Source organism: Chelonia mydas, chromosome 4 (genome assembly GCF_015237465.2).
Source record: "Chelonia mydas isolate rCheMyd1 chromosome 4, rCheMyd1.pri.v2, whole genome shotgun sequence".
NCBI lineage: Eukaryota > Metazoa > Chordata > Testudines > Cheloniidae > Chelonia > Chelonia mydas.
Window position 1 is genome coordinate 136,852,749 of NC_057852.1, and position 18,129 is coordinate 136,870,877.

The 18,129-nt window shown below is 47.8% G+C and overlaps 1 protein-coding gene across 8 annotated transcripts in view; it reads left to right on the forward strand.

Annotated features, from left to right (window-relative positions):
- The window catches only part of RAB11FIP5 (RAB11 family interacting protein 5), a 126,326-nt gene that overhangs the window by 83,299 nt on the left and 24,898 nt on the right, over window positions 1-18,129 (forward strand). For all 8 annotated transcript variants that reach the window (XR_006290282.1, XM_043544943.1, XM_037898390.2 and 5 more), the window contains one exon: window positions 274-1,003. Coding sequence is in view for 7 of the 8 variants with exons in the window: in XM_043544943.1 (XP_043400878.1) it covers window positions 274-1,003 (730 nt within the window). In the remaining variant the exon portion in view is untranslated. The remainder of the gene's footprint in view (window positions 1-273; window positions 1,004-18,129) is intronic.

Consider the following 18,129-nt stretch of genomic DNA (forward strand, 5'->3'; position numbering starts at 1 on the left):
TCCTCCTTTCCTCCTCCCTTGATCCTTCAGTGAGATCATATTGCTACTCTTGGTGAGACTTCTATAGCAATGTGCTCATGCCCTTGTCTCAGGATTTATTATAATTACATTATATGATCGGGAGAAGCCACAGCTGAGGTTGTGAGGGTGGGAGTTGGAGCAGTTTCAGTGATACCTTCAGCATTGGCAGGTGGTAGAAGGCAGTGTTGCTGTGTGAAATATGTGGGGTCAAGGCAGATGGTCTCATTTGATGCTGCTTTTTCCTCCTTCTAGTTAAAGACTATCTGCCTTCGCCAAAATTAACCCACAAGAGAGCATTCAGTGATGAGATCTCCCAGGTTAACGTGGTAGCTGAGCCGAAAGCAATCCAAAGTCCGAAGCCAAAGGATGACCCTGTCTCCAGATCCTCTCTCTGTGTCAATGGAAGCCATGTTTACAGTGATGAACCTGCACCAAAGAGCCCGATGTCTGGCCTACCGAGCTCCTTGCCGCTGTCCCTGCCTCTACAGAATATCGCCAGAAAGTCTGAGGAAGGTTTCCATGCTGGCTTCCCTCCTCCTGACTCTGAAGACCTGCCATGGGGAGTCAGGCAGCAGAAAGAAGAGCCCAGATTCCTTCCCTCTCCTCCCAGCTTAGCAGTACAAGAGGAGAACAAGGTCTCAACCAAAGCTGTAACCCTCAGCAACCACCTAGGTAGAGCCAAGTTGGAAGAAGGCAGCCGCTTAGAGACCAAACCTGTGCAGATCGCAACACCGATGGTCTTCTCCATGGAGGTGACGAAAGACAAATCCCATGAGGAAACCAGAAAGGAAGACAAGAAGTCCAAGGTTGGCCTCTTCCACCATGGGGGCACTAAAGGTGATGCAGGGAACAAGAGCTTGGGGGAGAAGCTGGGATCATCCCTGACCATATCTCCGCAAGTAACAGCTGCTGGAGACGAGAAGAGTAAGAGCAGCAGCTGGTTTGGATCCAAGGACACCAAAGAACCTTCTCAGAAACCCAGGTCAGTAGAACCAGGATTATGGACTATGCTGAACTGCTCCCTACAGTCACACTTCAGAGGCCACTGTAGCTCTTTAACCAAGCTGCCCCAAGATACAAGCTAGAAAGCTGTGCTGTTGTGACGTTGCTCTACAGTGTAAATGGAGCTGTGATCCCAAATTAGACGCACTTTCCAAACCTATTTTCTAGCCATGCTGTGGTAGGAAAAAATACTTCTAAGGGGGTATAAATATCTGTCGGCGTCTCCTGCAGGGGGAAGCTGGTCTTGTGGCTAAAGCACAGGACTGGGAGTCAGGAGCCCCGGGTTCTATTCTTGCTTCTGCCACAGATCCACTGTGTGAGCTCAGGCAAGGCAGGTCCCCCTTCTGGGCCTTTGGGATGATACGGTTCTCTCCGGGATGGAGGTTTAACTCCGTAATGTTCACAAAGCATATTTGAAATCCTTGGTGGGAAAGTGCTATAAAATATTATGCCTAGGTAGCTAACGCTCCCTTTGTACTTCCTGTTGCACCCAGTTGGGATCTGGGGGATCAACATAGCTAGTGACAGGTGCATTGCTTACAAAGGAGGATGCCTCCCTGATCTTTGATTCAGGGTGGCACTGTGCTGCCCAAGCCCCAGGAGGGTGGTAGGTGGGTAACACTGGGTAATGTGAGTGAACCCTTTTGAAGTGGCTAATCCCAGCTCTGCTGTTTCCCTCTTTCCTCCTGCTTATGCATCTCTAATTGCTCTAGCATAGCGTGGTTATTCATCCTCTACACAGGTGCAGGAGTCTGTGGCACATGAAACTGTTTCAACTTTGTGCCTCTTATATGCTGGTTCTATCATGGAGATGCAATTCCCACCCCCATCCTCTTCATTCTTCTTAACGGTTGAGTTCTTGTGGGGGTGCTGAGAACCACTGAACCAAACTGTAAACCCTGTGTCTGATGGAAACCACTTAAAGCCGGGGGGTGCAGGAGTACCCCTAGTTCCATCACCTGTGCATTCTTGTCTGCCATTTTCAGCCCCATCTTCCTGCTGATATTGCAGGAGTGAACCCCCCCACCCCAGCGTTCACTGACTTCAATAAAAAGGATGGATGCAGTAACTCGAACTGGTCGCTTATCCCTGGTCCATCAAGGAAAATAAATTCTGAAGTACATTTGGCTCGCTGTGCCTTTAGCTCTGCATGAATCATGCTGTTCTTAAGAATTTGTTTAGGTTTGCAACATTGCCTGGAGTGGAAGCAGGAGGAAAAGTTTGTTTGCTCTTTGGAGACTCAAGCTTTTAAAAAAAATAAAAGGGTGTTTTGAGAATGCTGGTCTAGGGCTGCATAAGAGGTACAATCCCTGGTTTGTTTGAGGTAAGGGCCTGGAGTGCTGAAACAATCGGTTCACATACTAAAAGGGTTTCTTACAATGTTATCAGAGTGCAACAGGTTTAGCTTCCTGCAGCTTGAACAAGGATGATAAAGTATGGCTACCTTGCATGCTCATTATTAAGGGGAAAAAATAACTCTTCCCTTGTACCCCTGTGGAAAATGCTACAGTTGCAGGAGGCCGTGGACACATGGAACCAGATTAAAGGGGGGAATTATAAAAGGAAAAAATAAAATCACTTTTCAAAGACATTCCTCACCTCGTGGACTTCCACCTTACGTTATCAGAGCATCGCTCCCACGGCAGTTTGGGGCAGAGGGAGGGTTCAGTGCTTGCTACATCTGACAATCAAGTCGGATGTTACAAATTACAATCTTAGTGCTTGCTACAGGAACCCCTCACTTAACGTTGTAGTTATGTTCCTGAAAATGCGACTTGACGCGAACGATGTTAAGCGAATCTAATTTCCCAGTAAGACTTAATGTAAATGAGGGGGTTAGGTTCCAGGGAAACTTTTTTCACCAGTTTTAAACAAACAATTTAATACTGGTACACAGTGGTGATGATTGTGAAGCTTGGTTGAGGAGGAGTCAGAGGGTGGGATATTTCCCAGGGAATGCCTTACTGCTAAATGATGAACTAGCAATTGGCTGAGCCCTCAAGGGTTAACTCTCACACTCTACAAGGCAGCCGGAAAGGAGGGAGGGCAGACAGAGACACACACCCTGTGTGTGTGTGAGAGAGAGAGATGCTCATTGCCCCTTTAAGTATGAAGAGTGGGGTCAGAAGTACACTGGTTTGTTAATTAGATCAGCAAGCTGAGACCAGACTGCAGCTGCTGCCTAAGGCAGCAGCTCCCTCCTTCCGTGTCCTCCCTCTGCTCTATGGAAGATGGGGTAAGCAGGGTGCAGAAGCGGAGGGGAGGGGGACACCCTGACATTAGCCCTCCTCTTCTTGCCCTCCGCCTCCCCCACCCCCCAACAGCAAGCAGGAGTCTTGGGGAGCAGTTCCAAGGCAGAGAGCAGGAGCAGCACATGGCAGTGCAGGGAGGGACAGTTGAACTGCCGGCAACTGATAGCCTGCTGAGCAGCTGCCGCACAGGGAACTTAGGGGAGCGGGGAGCTGATGGGGGGCTGCCGGTCCACCCTAGTTCCAACCGGCTGCTCTTCCTGCGAGCAGGCGACAAAGCAGGCGGCTGCCAAACAACGTTAGAAGGGAGCATTGCACAACTTTAAACAAGCATGTTCCCTAATTGATCGGCAACTAAACGTTAACCAGGACGACTTTAAGTTTGGAGTTCCTGTATTTGATGGGCACTTTTGAAAGAGTTTTACCCACTAAAGGACTTCCTGAGATCTCAACTCCTATTAAATGTCAATGGGACTTGGGCTGCTAGGTGACTTTTGAAAATTTTACCCAGTATGTTCACATCTTATATTTCTTTCCTCTTGGCGAGGGAAACTAAACTAGTCAGTTTTTAGTTAATTTCACTTTCTGCTTCTGGATCACTAATTCTGTGCTGACTATACAGTAGAACCTCAGAGTTACAAACACCTTAGGAATGGAGATTGTTTGTAACTCTGAACAAAATGTTCTGGTGGTTCTTTCAAAAGTTTACAACTGAACATTGACTTAATACAGCTTTGAAACTTTACTGTGTAGAAGAAAAATGCTGCTTTTAACCATCTTAATTTAAATGAAACAAGCATAGTAACCATTTCCTTACTTTGTCAAATCTTTTTTTAAACTTTCCCTCTATTTTTTAGTAGTTTACGTTTAACACATCTCTGTATTGTATTTGCGGGTTGTTGTTTTTTATTCTGCCACGCCTGATTGCATACTTCCGGTTCCAAATGGGGTGGGTGGTTGACCAGTCAGTTTGTAACTCTGGAGTTCGTAACTCTGTGGTTTTACTGTATATCTCTGTGCTGACCAATTTGCTAACGCCCCTGTGCTCTACGGGTAGGGCAGCATTAGCCCCATTTTACAAGTTGGGCTACTGAAGCAGGCAAGTTTAGTGAAGTGTCCGGGGCTGTGTGGTAAGTCAGTGGCAAGCTCTTCCTGCTTCGCTTCTGATGTGGTCTTCAGGAACCACAAGCAGCAGCCCTTCTCCATTCAGTAACCCAGAAGCAACTGAGCAAGTCAGCAGCAGTGTCTTCCTGCAAGAAAACCTCCACCCAAGCCTCCCTTAGAATGGCGACTTCCTTTCTGCTGCCTCTTTTTGAAGCCGAGTAACCCCAGCTGGTCAACTGAGTAAGCAAGTAGAACTTAACATGGGTAAAGAGCCCATTGCTAAGTTGCCTGATTACAGGCAACTTAACAATGTCACAAGTGAAGGCCTTGTAGTTAGTGTGGGTGGCTTCTACGTTGGGTAATGGAACACACCAGACCCTGTGAACTCACCGGCACCTAGTTTCTGCAGCACTTGTGGAATTCTGTGCCAGGTGCAGATCAATTTAAACTTTCAGGTTTGATTGAATTCAATAAGAAAATGAAATCACTAATGGGTCCTTCTGTGTCAGGTTTAAATATTAACTAGGTACAATGTCCTTCCATTTTCAGTGTGCAGCTTATTTTTGGCTCAGGTAGACGTTGGCAGGGGTGAGGTTGGAGGTTTCAGTGTCTGGGTGGGGTACTGTTGGGAGCCGGGAAGGCATGTGGGAAGGGCAGTTTGGAATTGGGGGAATAAGCACAGTGGCTGGAGGATTTTTGATTAGTCATTTTTGCTGATGACAAAAAATAGGGGAAACCCTCCAATTAATAGGAGTACTTGTGGCACCTTAAAGACTAACCAATTTATTTGAGCATAAGCTTTCATGAGCTACAGCTCACTTCATCAGATGCATACTGTGGAAAATACAGAAGATGTTTTTATATACACAGACCATGAAAAAATGGGTGTTTATCACTACAAAAGGTTTTCTCTCCCTCCACCCCACTCTCCTGCTGGTAATAGCTTATCTAAAGCGATCACTCTCCTTACAATGTGTATGGTAATCAAGGTGGGCCATTTCCAGCACAAATCCAGGGTTTAACAAGAACGTCTGAGGAACAGTGGGGGGGGGAGGAATAAACAAGGGGAAATAGGTTACTTTTTATAATGAATCAACCATTCCCAGTCTCTATTCAAGCCTAAGTTAATTGTATCCAATTTGCAAATCGATTCCAATGCGAGACTGCTGAATTGGAATTAGTTTTTGAAGTTTTTTTGTTGAAGGATAGTCACTTTGAGATCAGAAATTGAGTGACCAGAGAGATTGAAGTGTTCTCCGACTGGTTTATGAATGTTATAATTCTTGACATCTGATTTGTGTCCATTTATTCTTTTACGTAGAGACTGTCCAGTTTGCCCAATGTATATGGCAGAGGGGCATTGCTGGCACATGATGGCTTATATCACATTGGTGGACGTGCAGGTGAACGAGCCTCTTATAGTGTGGCTGATGTGATTAGGCCCTGTGATGGTGTCCCCTGAATAGATATGTGGGCACAGTTGGCAACGGGCTTTGTTGCAAGGATAGCTTCCTGGGTTAGTGGTTCTGTTGTGTGGTATGTGGTTGCTGGTGAGTATTCGCTTCAGGTTGGGGGGCTGTCTGTAAGCAAGGACTGGCCTGTCTCCCAAGATTTATGAGAGTGATGGGTCGTCCTTCAGGATAGGTTGTAGATCCTTGATAATGCATTGGAGGGGCTTTAGTTGGGGGCTGAAGGTGACGGCTAGTGGCGTTCTGTTATTTTCTTTGTTAGGCCTGTCCTGTAGTAGGTGACTTCTGGGAACTCTTCTGGCTCTATCAATCTGTTTCTTCACTTCCGCAGGTGGGTATTGTAGTTGTAAGAATGCTTGATAGAGATCTTGTAGGTGTTTGTCTTTGTCTCTGTCTGAGGGGTTGGAGCAAATGCGGTTGTATCGCAGAGCTTGGCTATAGACAATGGATCATGTGGTGTGGTCAGGGTGAAAGCTGGAGGCATGTAGGTAGGAATAGCGGTCAGTAGGTTTCCGGTATAGGGTGTTGATTATGTGACCATCGCTTATTAGCACCATAGTGTTCAGGAAGTGGATCTCTTGTGTGGACTGGACCAGGCTGAGGTTGATGGTGGGATGGAAATTGTTGAAATCATGGTGGAATTCCTCAAGGGCTTCTTTTCCGTGGGTCCAGATGAGGAAGATGTCATCAATATAGCACAAGTAGAGTAGGGGCGTTAGGGGACGAGAGCTGAGGAAACATTGTTCTAAGTCAGCCATAAAAATGTTGGCATACTCTGGGGCCATGCGGGTACCCATAGCAGTATCGCTGATTTGAAGGTATACATTGTCCCCAAATGTAAAATAGTTATGGGTAAGGACAAAGTCACAAAGTTCAGCCACCAGGTTAGCCGTGACGTTATTGGGGATAGTGTTCTTGACTGCTTGTAGTCCATCTTTGTGTGGAATGTTGGTGTAGAGGGCTTCTACATCCATAGTGGCCAGGATGGTGTTATCAGGAAGATCACCGATGGATTGTGGTTTCCTCAGGAAGTCAGTGGTGTCTCGAAGGTAGCTGGGAGTGCTGGTAGCGTAGGGCCTGAGGAGGGAGTCTACATAGCCAGACAATCCTGCTGACAGGGTGCCAATGCCTGAGATGATACGGCGCCCAGGATTTCCAGGTTTATGGATCTTGGGTAGTAGATAGACTATCCCAGGTCGGGGTTCCAGGGGTGTGTCTGTGCGGATTTGATCTTGTGCTTTTTCAGGGAGTTTCTTGAGCAAATGCTGTAGTTTCTTTTGGTAACTCTCAGTGGGATCATAGGGTAATGGCTTGTAGAAAGTGGTGTTGGAGAGCTGCCGAGCAGCCTCTTGTTCATATTCCGACCTATTCATGATGACGACAGCACCTCCTTTGTCAGCCTTTTTGATTATGATGTCAGAGTTGTTTCTGAGGCTGTGGATGGCATTGTGTTCTGCACGGCTGAGGTTGTGGGGCAAGTGATGCTGCTTTTCCACAATTTCAGCCCGTGCACATTGGCGGAAGCACTCTATGTAGAAGTCCAGTCTGCTGTCTCGACCTTCAGGAGGAGTCCACCTAGAATCCTTCTTTTTGTCCAGGCCTGAGACCTATTCACCCACGTTTTTCTAGGATCATCATGGGTTAGAACAGGGGTTTTCAACCTTTTTTTTCATATGGGGACCCCTAAAAAATATCAAATGGAGGTGCAGACCCCTTTGGAAATGTTTGACACAGTCTGTGGACCAGCAGGGGTCTGCGGACCACAGGGTTGAAAACCACTGGGTTGGAATGATCAAATGAGTATATTTTAGTGACCAAGGGCCAATAGAATAGTGAAATATGTCGTTAAATAGGATTAATGGGGCAAATTGCAAATATAGAAACTCACTCAACCCATTAACCATAAAGCGAGGTTATGGTAAAAACACACAACACTTTATATCTTCAAAGGGCTTTAAAACCCCCTAACTACAAACAAACTCAATTAGCCTAAAGGGAGACCTCCCTGAGCTATTGACTAATAGCTGGTGGCAGCTCTGTGCACTTTGAAGTCGGCTGCACACAACTTCTGCCAGCTCTGTGGCCCTCCTGACCTAACTTGACCAACCTGCTCAGCCGGACATATTAAGGTATTGGATTCAGCACTGCCGTGCACCTTCTGTAGCCATTTAAACCTGTGCAAATCGGGAGTAAAATGCTACCTCGGGTGAGCGAGAGGGGAGTGCTGCCAGGTAGCATTTTGCACCCACCTTGCATTCACTTGACACAGAGGTAAGTGACATCATGCCACGCAGGGCAGTAGAGAATCGGGCCCCCATTGTTTCGCTGAGCCAGTGGCCCTTGTCGCTGCAAGTCTGTGAATGCAATCCCACTTCAGTGAAACCTGTCACTACCCCAGCACTGGAGATGGCTTCAGGGCAGATGATGGAAACGGTCCTGAAATAAAGTCTTACAACATCCCTGGGAGGTGTGCAGTTGGTTGTGGCCTCTCCCACTTCACAGGTGGGGGAGTCAGCCAGATTTTCAAGAGTAGCCACTGAGTGGGGGGGCTACCCCTGTTTTGGGTGCCCCGTTAGACAGCTGGGGCCTGGTTTTCAGAAGTGCTGATCACCTGGAGTGCCCCTCGGCCTCGGGTGGAGCTGGGGGCGCTCGGCACCCCTGAAGTTCAGGCCCCAGGTGTGTCGCGTCGGGGACTGCGGCTCAGTGGTTCCTCCTTTCCGTTCGGGCCAAGGCGACTTGCCCAGAGGTCTGGCTGGAGTCCGTCGCGGAGGTTCGAGCGGGAGGGCTCCTGCACCCCGGCCGCCTCCTTCCCACAGCCTAGGAAACTGCAGAGGGGTGAGGGATGAATCACGGCTGACTTCCTGTTTCCTGCCGGGCCGGCCTGGGAAGGGCTGGGCTGGGCTGGGCTAGGCCAGCCGGCACCGTCCTCCCCAAGCATCGGCGCCAGCTTGCCCCAGCCACCGCACGGAGTAGCCGCCGCGCCGGAGGTGGGTGCCCCTGGGGGCTTGGCTGACTCTGCGTTCGGGCCCTTCCTGCGGCCAGGCCTAGCCTAGTCCCTGCAGGTGAGGGGGATGGGAGAGGTCCAGGCCTGGGGAGACGATCAAGTGGGGGGGGCTCCCCGGCTGCTCTGAGGAGGAGAGCTCCAGCCCCCCGACAGGAGAACCGAGCTGGGGGGGCATCGCCCCCCCCCCCCCCCGATCCCTTAACTCTCAGGCCTCCCCTTGGAGAAGGGGCTGCGAGCCCTAAGATTGTATGCAGTGTAGTTGCAGCTCTTAGATTGACTTTTGTTTCACCCCTTCTACATGGACTCTCTTCCTCCCCGCCCCTTAGGTTTAAAACACGAAAGACTCCCTCGGGTGCGGGGCCTTTGGGGTGCCCACTCTGCTGCTCCCAAGGGGGCGGGAGGGGAGGGTCCCTCCAGGTGTGTGTTGGGAGAGCAGAAATCCCATTGATCAGATGTGCAGCGTATGCTCTGAAGCCTTTGCCAGTGAAGGTGATCCGGAGACCTGCCTGTAACTAATCCCCACTCCAGTTACGGTCCTTTCCCTCATCCCCAGCCCTGCAACACGGCTCAGAGTCCAGGGTACTGACACCCTTGGGGGGCTGCTGGGCCAGGTGGCCTCAGAGGTCTTGGCCTGGCCCTGGGAAAGTATATAACTGCTGCCTCTGGTCTCTCCCTGCAGGAAGCGAAGGCCTTAAAGTGCTAGTTTTCCTCGAGTACTCCATGGTGCTGGCTGGGTGCTGCTGGCAGAGTTCTGACTCCATTAATGCCCACAGCAGCACAGGGGGGCGATTTCTTCCCATTGTTGTTTGAGGGAAAAACACCTGATCTTTGTTTCTATTATGGCTGGAATTTGAGCCTTGACCTCTGTGCCTCAGCTTTTCCATGTGCATGTGGTTTTATTTCTCTTCTAATACAGATTTACCCTCCTTTTGCAAAGCACGGTGCAATCTCTGGGTTGTGAGTGCTTGTTGAACGAAGTGCAGTGTTGCTGTATTTACTCTGAAGAGCAGACTGGGAACTGTAGGAGAAATCTCACTGGTTATCTGTTGGCCCAAGATGAGGCACTCGAGTTGCTTGTATTTTTTTTTTTTTTTTTTAATTGAGGGAGGCCAAGATATACAAAATACTGCCAGACAGTGGATTCCTTTCCCCCCACATTTATTCATTTATTTTTGCTCATTGATCTGTATGTTCCTTTTATGGGAGTAGCTGGGTTAGTAAGTATTTTAAGACAGTGATTCTCAACCAGGGGTATGCATGCCTCTGGGGGTACGCAGAGGTCTTCCAGGGGGTGCATCAACTCATCTAGATATTTGCCTAGCTTTACAACAGGCTGCATAAAAAGCACTAGCGAAGTCAGCACAAACTTACATTTCTTACAGACAATGACTTGTTTATACTCCTCTATATACTGGACACTGAAATGTAAGTACAATATTTATATTCCAGTTGATTTATTTTATAATTAAATAGTAAAAATGAGAAAGTCAGCAGTTTTTCAGTACTAGTGTGCTGGGACACTTGTATTTTTATGTCTGATTTTGTAAGCAAGTAGTTTTTAAGTGATGTGTAACTTGGGGGTACGCAAGACAAATGAGAGTCCCAAGAGGGGTACAGTAATCTGGAAAGGTTGAGAGCCACTGTTTTAAAAAGCAGTGCAGACATGTGAGTCCAGGCTGCTGCAAATGTATGGACACCCTGCCCCCCCGTCCCTCCCGGGCCCTGTATAGTCCTTAACACCCTCAGATCATAGTCTGACAAATAGCTGATATGGTAGGAAGAATTGGGATGCGTTTCTTGGAATGTTTTCTACAGTTGGCTATTCTATGAGAATGTGAGTGGGGGAGGAAGAGGGTGGGGCTAGGGAAGGGAAATCCAAACCCTGGTGTGAAAGCTTGCCTGGTAACTGCTCAAGCAAGAGACTCAAGGGAGAAGGTTTGTTGTTGACTGAATTCTGACTGTGTACTCGGTGGTCTGCAGACCTAGAGAAACTCCTAGTCCCTGCTGCAAGGAGCTTACAATCTAAAGACACGGACAGTAGCTTGCCTGTAATAGAAGAACATCCATAGACTGTGAAGGAAGCCCTGTTGGGTGTCAGCAAAGGGGCTTTGAGGGTTGTTTTATGGTGGGGGTAGTTTGGTCAATGGACAGACAATGAGGAAGTTTCAGGTGAAGGGGCGGTTTGGAAGAATGCACGAAGGGGAGACTGAATAGTTTAATAGAGGCTCTGGAGGAGGGTAGGCAGCAAGAGGGGTATGGCAGTGGTTAAATGGTTGCTTTTAACAGGATTGCTGGGAGCTCGTCTGACTGTGGGTGCTGTAGACTGTCAGGCCTTGTCATTTGCTCTGCCACTGGCTCACTCTGAGACCTTGGGCAAGCCACCTGATGACAGCCTCAGTTTCCTTATTGCTAAAATGAGTATAATGCCTCCACCTTAGATGAAGGGAGGTGTATATAAACTGCTAAGTGCTATTATTATTTCTGAGTCTGACGACTTGAGGTGTTGGAATTGGAGTAGAGAGAAAGAGTGGAGACTTAGGCTAGACCAACTATCTGACACCAGGACACTGGCTCTTCTCCTAAAGTCTAAGGAGGGAAGCTAAAGGAAGTGGATTGACTGGCGGCTAGGAAAAGGAGATAGGTAGTCCTTTTGTACAGCAGGAGGGCCCAAGTGCCCCAATCAGATTGGGCGCCCTTTTGGGGTTTGTACAGCACCTCTCCCAGTCAGAGACGGCTCTTGCCTCAAAGAGCCTGCGATCTGGATGAAAGTGACTCAGTGAGTGAGTGTGGCAAATGAGGACAAGTGAATGCCAACAGGAAGGTGTGTTAGGTAAGCGAGCCGTGTGTGTGGTTTGCAGGGTTTTGTAACAGAGCCAAACGAGGAACTAGTGTTGCTAGACCTTGCTGGCCCCATCTCAGTTTGACACTTAAATAATTTCTAGTGTTGTCATGTTCAGGATCTAAAATCATGAGCCGCCAAAATATTAGGGTCTTACAGAGCCTTCTAGGGAAAGGGTGTGGTGAACGGGTTTGTGCTGTCACCTGTCACTTTCCTTTTGGATTGATAGTGGAAGCTTTTCCAGATTTCCCCTATGTCCAGCCAGGTACGTCCCCGTGGTCCAATCCCTGTCAAGGTACATGGATTTCCAGTGGCAAGGACAGGGATTTTGCATGCTGGAGAGTCCAGTATCAAGTGTGTACATAATGTTTGTGATTAAATATTTGATGGGAAACGTTTTCTTTAGCCTTTATTCCTCCTCTGAACCCCAGGAGAAATAATTTATAGCTGGCTACACCTATGAATGGTTGGTCTCAGATAAACACCTTTACTTCCCGGGGAGCATCGTGAAGAGAACACAACCTACAGGCAGATTTCTAGGAAGCTAGCATAACCACTTCCTGTTCCAGTACCAAGCTGGTTAGAATTGGGGTGATTGGGCTGCCGGTGTCTAGTTAGAAAGACCAGTACAATATTTTAAAAGGCACTGAAGTCAAGGATGCTCAGCCTGACCCAGCTGATATTTTTTCTGGATTCTTGCTGTGCAGCTCTTAACTGAGAGCTAAAAATATTTGGGGGATAATGGAGGTAAAGCTTTAGCTGAATTGGTGCCCATGTGGTGAAGAGTGTGTTGTTCAGGGATTAGATCTAGGGACTGAGAGCCAAGTCTCCTGGGTTCTTTTCCCAACTTTGCCACAGATTTGTTGCAGGACTGGGCACTTGGCCTCTCTGTGCCTTATTATCCCAATTTTGCAGGTGGGGTAAATCTGGGGGTGGGAAGGATGTGAGATCCATTAACTTTGGTAATAGCTTTGAGATCCTTGGACTGAAAAGTGCTATACTGGTTATTGCTCTTCCTAGTTTTGTGAGAACAGCTCTCTGGCGTAGCATGGCTTTGTTGAGACATACTCTTTTAGAGTCGAGCACTGTCACAGTTACTGTGAAAGGATTTTAGCTCAGTTCAGTTCTGAAGCTTTTAAAGGTCTTTTAGTCTGGGTGTTTCATTTACTGCTCTGGGAGGGCGAGCACAAAAATTTAACATCAGGGAAGTAGGAAGATTTTTTTTTTTCTCTCCACATGACAGATTTTTTTGTTTGTTTTTGTTCTTTAAATTCAAACAGGAGCAGAAAATAATTGAATCCCCACCCCACCTCAGAGGCTGTAGGAGGAGTTTCAGGTTCTTGGGTTCTCTGGCAAATACCTATCCTTCTATCACCTTACGTTCCGGGGGGTGGGAAGTCCCTGTTTGGATTATGATGTTGACAGGAGTGGTCGTCATACAAGCTCTCCCCCCCCCGCCGTCAAAAACAGGTATTGAGCAGAATTTCTAGAATGGGAGTTCAGCTCCTTCCTTCCCATATTTAAAGAGGTGTGGCTGAGAGTGGCAGTTGTAGAAGGAGCTGGTGGTCAGGACTCTTGGGTTCTAGCCCTATGTATGGTGCTGACTCGATGCATTTTACTGGTCAGTTAACCTCTGTGTCTGTCTCCTGTAAAAGGGGGACGAAAATACAATGTGTTCCAATCCTGCCAATTTGCAATGTGCTTTAAGTGCAAGGTGATGGTGTTAATGACCTGCACAATGCAGCACTATTTAAAAAAAAAAAAAAAAAAAAGTTTTAACCCTTTTGGTTGTGAAGTATTTTTTTCCGAATGTGAGTAGAAACCTGCACTTATGCAGTGTCACCTCCCTGAGCCTGCAGCCTTGGCTGCCCCTCAGATCTTTGCCAGCTGCCCCAGCGTGAAATTAACATCACTCTGGTCACTTTCACTGATGCTGTACAGAACTGGTAGGCAGAAGCCATGCTCTCAAGGATCGTGTCCATTTCATGCTGCTGGTGGAGCTAGGTGCATCAGTGGAGGTAGGCGTGGTAACTGATCACAGGGGTGGACCATCTGAATAATGGAGACAGGAGGTGGGGGTAGAGTAGTGTAGCCCTAGAGGGGGTCACTTCTCCTTTTCAGCATCCAGAACTTCATATGAAAGAGCCTCCAAGCAGTGTCTATGAATCATAGAATATCAGGGTTGGAAGGGACCTCAGGAGGTCATCTAGTCCAACCCCCTGCTCAAAGCAGGACCAATCCCCAACTATGGAGAGCACTGTAGCAGAAAAATCAACTCCCACTGAATACTTACAGCCCTGTTCTTCAGAACTCTCTACAAACATTCATTTACTAACCCCCAGCAGCCCTGTGGGATAGGCAAGTATTATCACAGTGTTTCACATGGGAAATGTGGGGCACAGAGTGGCAAAGTGACACGGACAAGATCACAGGGGTCGCTGGTGTCAGAGCTAGGGTTAGAACTTGGGAGTTCCTGGCTCCCAGCTCTTTGATCAGACCTCTGACTGCACAGCGCTCTGTTATGCATGGGCCGTACTCAAACTCCCAGCCAGGGCTACTCTTCTGACAGAAGAGGGAAGCATGGGGCCAGCTGCCAGCAAGGGAGAGAAATGGAATGTATGTGGGAGAGGTGAGGAGACTGACAAAAGTGAAAGCAAGATAAAGTCAGTTAAACTCCTCCAGATGTAAAAGCAGTGGAGACAATTTTGCAGCATTGTAAATGCTGTGCATCAGCGGCGTGGTGCCAAAGAAGTCCTAGAACCTTCCCTAGGGAATGGGAACGTTGGGTGTTGGGCTCTGCTGAGCAGGGTGGGAGTGTAGCTCTGATCCTAATACATCAAACATCACTTATGTTTTCAGGACCGCTCCTTGACCTCAGTAATACAATGAAGAAGGGGATATTTTTGTTTGTTTGTTTTTTTAAACTAAAGTGGGAGTTTACTTTCCATTGAGGCAATGCAGAGCACGCACTCCCCCTAGTGTAAAGTTTCTTTATTTCAGAGGAGTAAAACAGAAGCAGGAATTCTGCTTTCTGGAGGATTTCTAAAGACTGTGACCATTTCTAAAAAAGCTTGTACCTTGGACTAGAGAACACCCAGCAGAGGTGAGAGCTGCCCCTGCTGATCAAAGACACGGCAGGCTAAGGGAGTGCCAAGTATTTGAGTGTCAGATGCGTGTATGATCTCCAGTATTGTGTGTGTGTGTGTGTGTGTGTAACCCCCTTTGAATGCCAGGGGTTCTGTGTGTATCTCGAAGGGAGTACAGTTGGTCCCAGATCCTGCAGAAATGTGACATTTCAGTATTCTTAAATCTGTTGAAATTGGCTTTGCTTTTTTTTCTTTGCCCCCCTGCCCCCCCCCCCCAATCCTCTTGGGCCACAGCGAGAAATGCTGTTCTGGAGTGGATCCCTTCATAGTTATGTCGATGAGAGCTGGAAGGATGCCCTGGGTGCTGGGGACAGTTCACAGTCTTATTTTCAGGGTGGGAAGGATTTTGGCTTTAGCGCTAAAGACTGGGGTGGCCAAGCGTAAGGTGACTAGGTCAGGAGGCTGAACAGTGGCTGGAAGGGTGTACATAGCTATGCTTCCAGTAACTCCTGTTCTTCCAGCAGAAATATAGTTCTCACAATCCACAGGGAGAAATGTACAGGTTTTTGTAGCTAATGGCAGAGGGTTGCACACTTTGCTGCTCATGTTGACCAAGCTCTGTGCCTGGTTCAACCTTTTAAGTGTAAATGTAGGTCGGGGTGGAGGTAGGGCTGGCCAGAGTGTGAGGGGCCTGGCTGGGGACTGGGGACAAGAGCCTGGGAGGGTGGGGCAGCTGCATTGGGGGCGGTGAGGGTTGATTTTGGAGCCACCTGGCTGGAATGGGGAGGAGGGCCTTGTGTGGGTATGCCGCTCACCCTCCATGCTTGTAAGCTGCTGCCTCTGATGTGTAGATAGCAGCCAGAGGGCTCCAGAGAGCTTCCTCTGCCGGCATCACAAAATGGGCAGTTTATGATGGGCTTAATTTCAGGCTCTTTTAGTTTCCTCCAAAATCAGCAGGGGTCTGCCTGGTGCTCCCTTGAACGTTCTCCGACGTTCTACCATTGCTCGGATGTGGTTTTCTGAAGTTGTCGCATTACAGACGTATGACTGGAGAAATGCCGTCAAGATGAATGTAGGGCCTTGCTTTGCTTGGCCAAAAAATACCGAAACCAATTCAGAGCTAGCACTGCAGGTGCAATGCTGCATACCCTGGGCCAGGGATTGCTGGGGTATTTAGCCGTGGAGAATTGTAGAGCTGGAAAGTCAAGAGAAAAATCCAGATGTGCTTTACAACCCCCTGAGCGAAGGTGGATTGGAGGCAGGAATTGCAGCACTAGGGGCGATTAAACAAACAAGACAGTGGCTCTGTGGGTGCAGGGGATGGGCTTGTGGTTAAAGCTGTAGCCCCAGAACTCTGGAGAGCGGGGTTCTCTTCCTGGCCTTTCCACAGACTTTCTGTGGGATAATCCCGGGCCTCCACCACTTGGTTCCTTTGTGGGGTCCCTTACTCTGTGCCAAGGGGAGGTAAAATGGTCCCAAATCCGAATTCTCTGCTCACACCCTGGTGGTATTTTTACATTTGCTGTGCACAGATGTGAATGGCAACACAAGGTGCCAGGCAGTGGGGAATTTAAGTCATCTGTCTGAGTTTCCCATCTGTAAAGCAGGGGTGATGAGGATGATGCTTCCTTACTGCACAGCAGTGTTACCAGCATAAACCTGTCAGACACTTGCATGTTTCAGTACCGAGTGCCACAGAAGGCTTGTGAATAATTCAATAAAATGGCTCCCTGATGTAATGCCGTTGGCTTCCATGGAGTTTGGCCCATTATATCCTTCCTGTAGCAGCACTCTGTCTTCCACCCAAGGACGATTAATGCTCCATCCGTGAAGGATGGTTGCAGTGGACCCTGGAACAATACAGAATGTGCCCAAAGTTTGGTTTCAGTGTCAAGTTTATGTTGGGCCATATTCATCAATCTTAGTGAAGGTTCACGGGCTGGGACTGCCTTATGGCTTGGGACACAAACCACGTGTGTGAAATTCAGAGGCTTTATCTGTCCCAGTGAGTCCTTAGTTTCATTGTAAAGAAATCTGGTCTTGATTTTCAACACTGCACCTGGATAGCTTTCTATTCTTTCAGATTAAAAAATAAGTAATGGGTGGGGAGGGGGGGGAGATGCTGATAGTGGAAGGCTCATTTAAGTTTCACCAGAACTGCATTTCTTTGACTGCTCTCATTGTCTAGTGTGGATCGTAGCTGGAGCTGCCGTTAAGAGGAAGAATAGACAGATCCTTTCCTCCATCAATAGAATTGATGGGGTCATGTAAAAATGAATTCATGTTACGCTCCTGTTCCAGGGACACAGACAACTTGAAATGCAGTCCACTATGCAAAAGTAACATATAATTTCAGGCCCTGCACTTTTCCCCAAACTCTGCCCCTTGCCTCAAAATGACTTTTTTTTTTTTTTTTTTTTAAAAGGAAAACAGTTTCTCTTTTGATCATAGTAGGACAAATCCACAAACAGCAGGTGAAACTGACTAGCCAGAAGGTAAAATGGGTCAAACACAAAGTAAAGGGCGGGGGTGCTGTTATTTTTTCAGTCTAAGTGGCATGATATATATGTAACAATAATGCCCCCCCCAAAAATTCAGAGATTCATTTAGCTGGGATTGGTCCTGCTTTGAGTTGACCTCCTGAGGTCTCTTCCAACCCTAATCTGCTATGATTCTTTAAGTTGTCTTGGCTGTGTTCCTCCCAAAGCAGCTCTGCTGAGGTTGGTAAGGCCAGCATTTTGGCCTTTGCTGCTGCTTTCCCCCATTCCATCTAAACTTTTATGTATAGCTCTGGTTTTGAAAACATGCATCCATGCTGCGTTCGTTTCCTATTCTGGAACTCTCCCGGCGTACATTGCACCGGCTGGCTTTGGGCCATAACCTGCCAGTACCAGATCGGCCTAGAGGCGTACGATGACTGAAATTTACTAAGGAAGCGAGCTTAGTTTACAGCCTTCATGGAGAAGTTTATAAATCACAAAAAAAGGGAGCAGGGGAAGAGAGAATTTTGATGGGAAATTTATTTTAAAATACCTTGATGGCACGAGAAGTCAGGTGGTGCCTATAAGCTCCAGTGAAGTTATGCAGCCTCATGTTCTTATGTAAATGGTCTCTGTGAGAGAAGGCTGAAGGGGGATGGAAGAGAAGGTGCTTTTTACATTTCCTCCTAGCTGAACTTTAGCTACACACAGAGAGACGCTTGCTTAGTGGCTACTGTGACTAGTGAGGGCCCAATCCTGTGACATCAGTGAGAACAAGGCTGTATATAGAATAAACAGTGGCTTTCGATCTTTTTTTCATTTGCAGACCCCTAAAATATTTCAATTGGAGGTGCAGACCCCTTTGGAAATCTTAG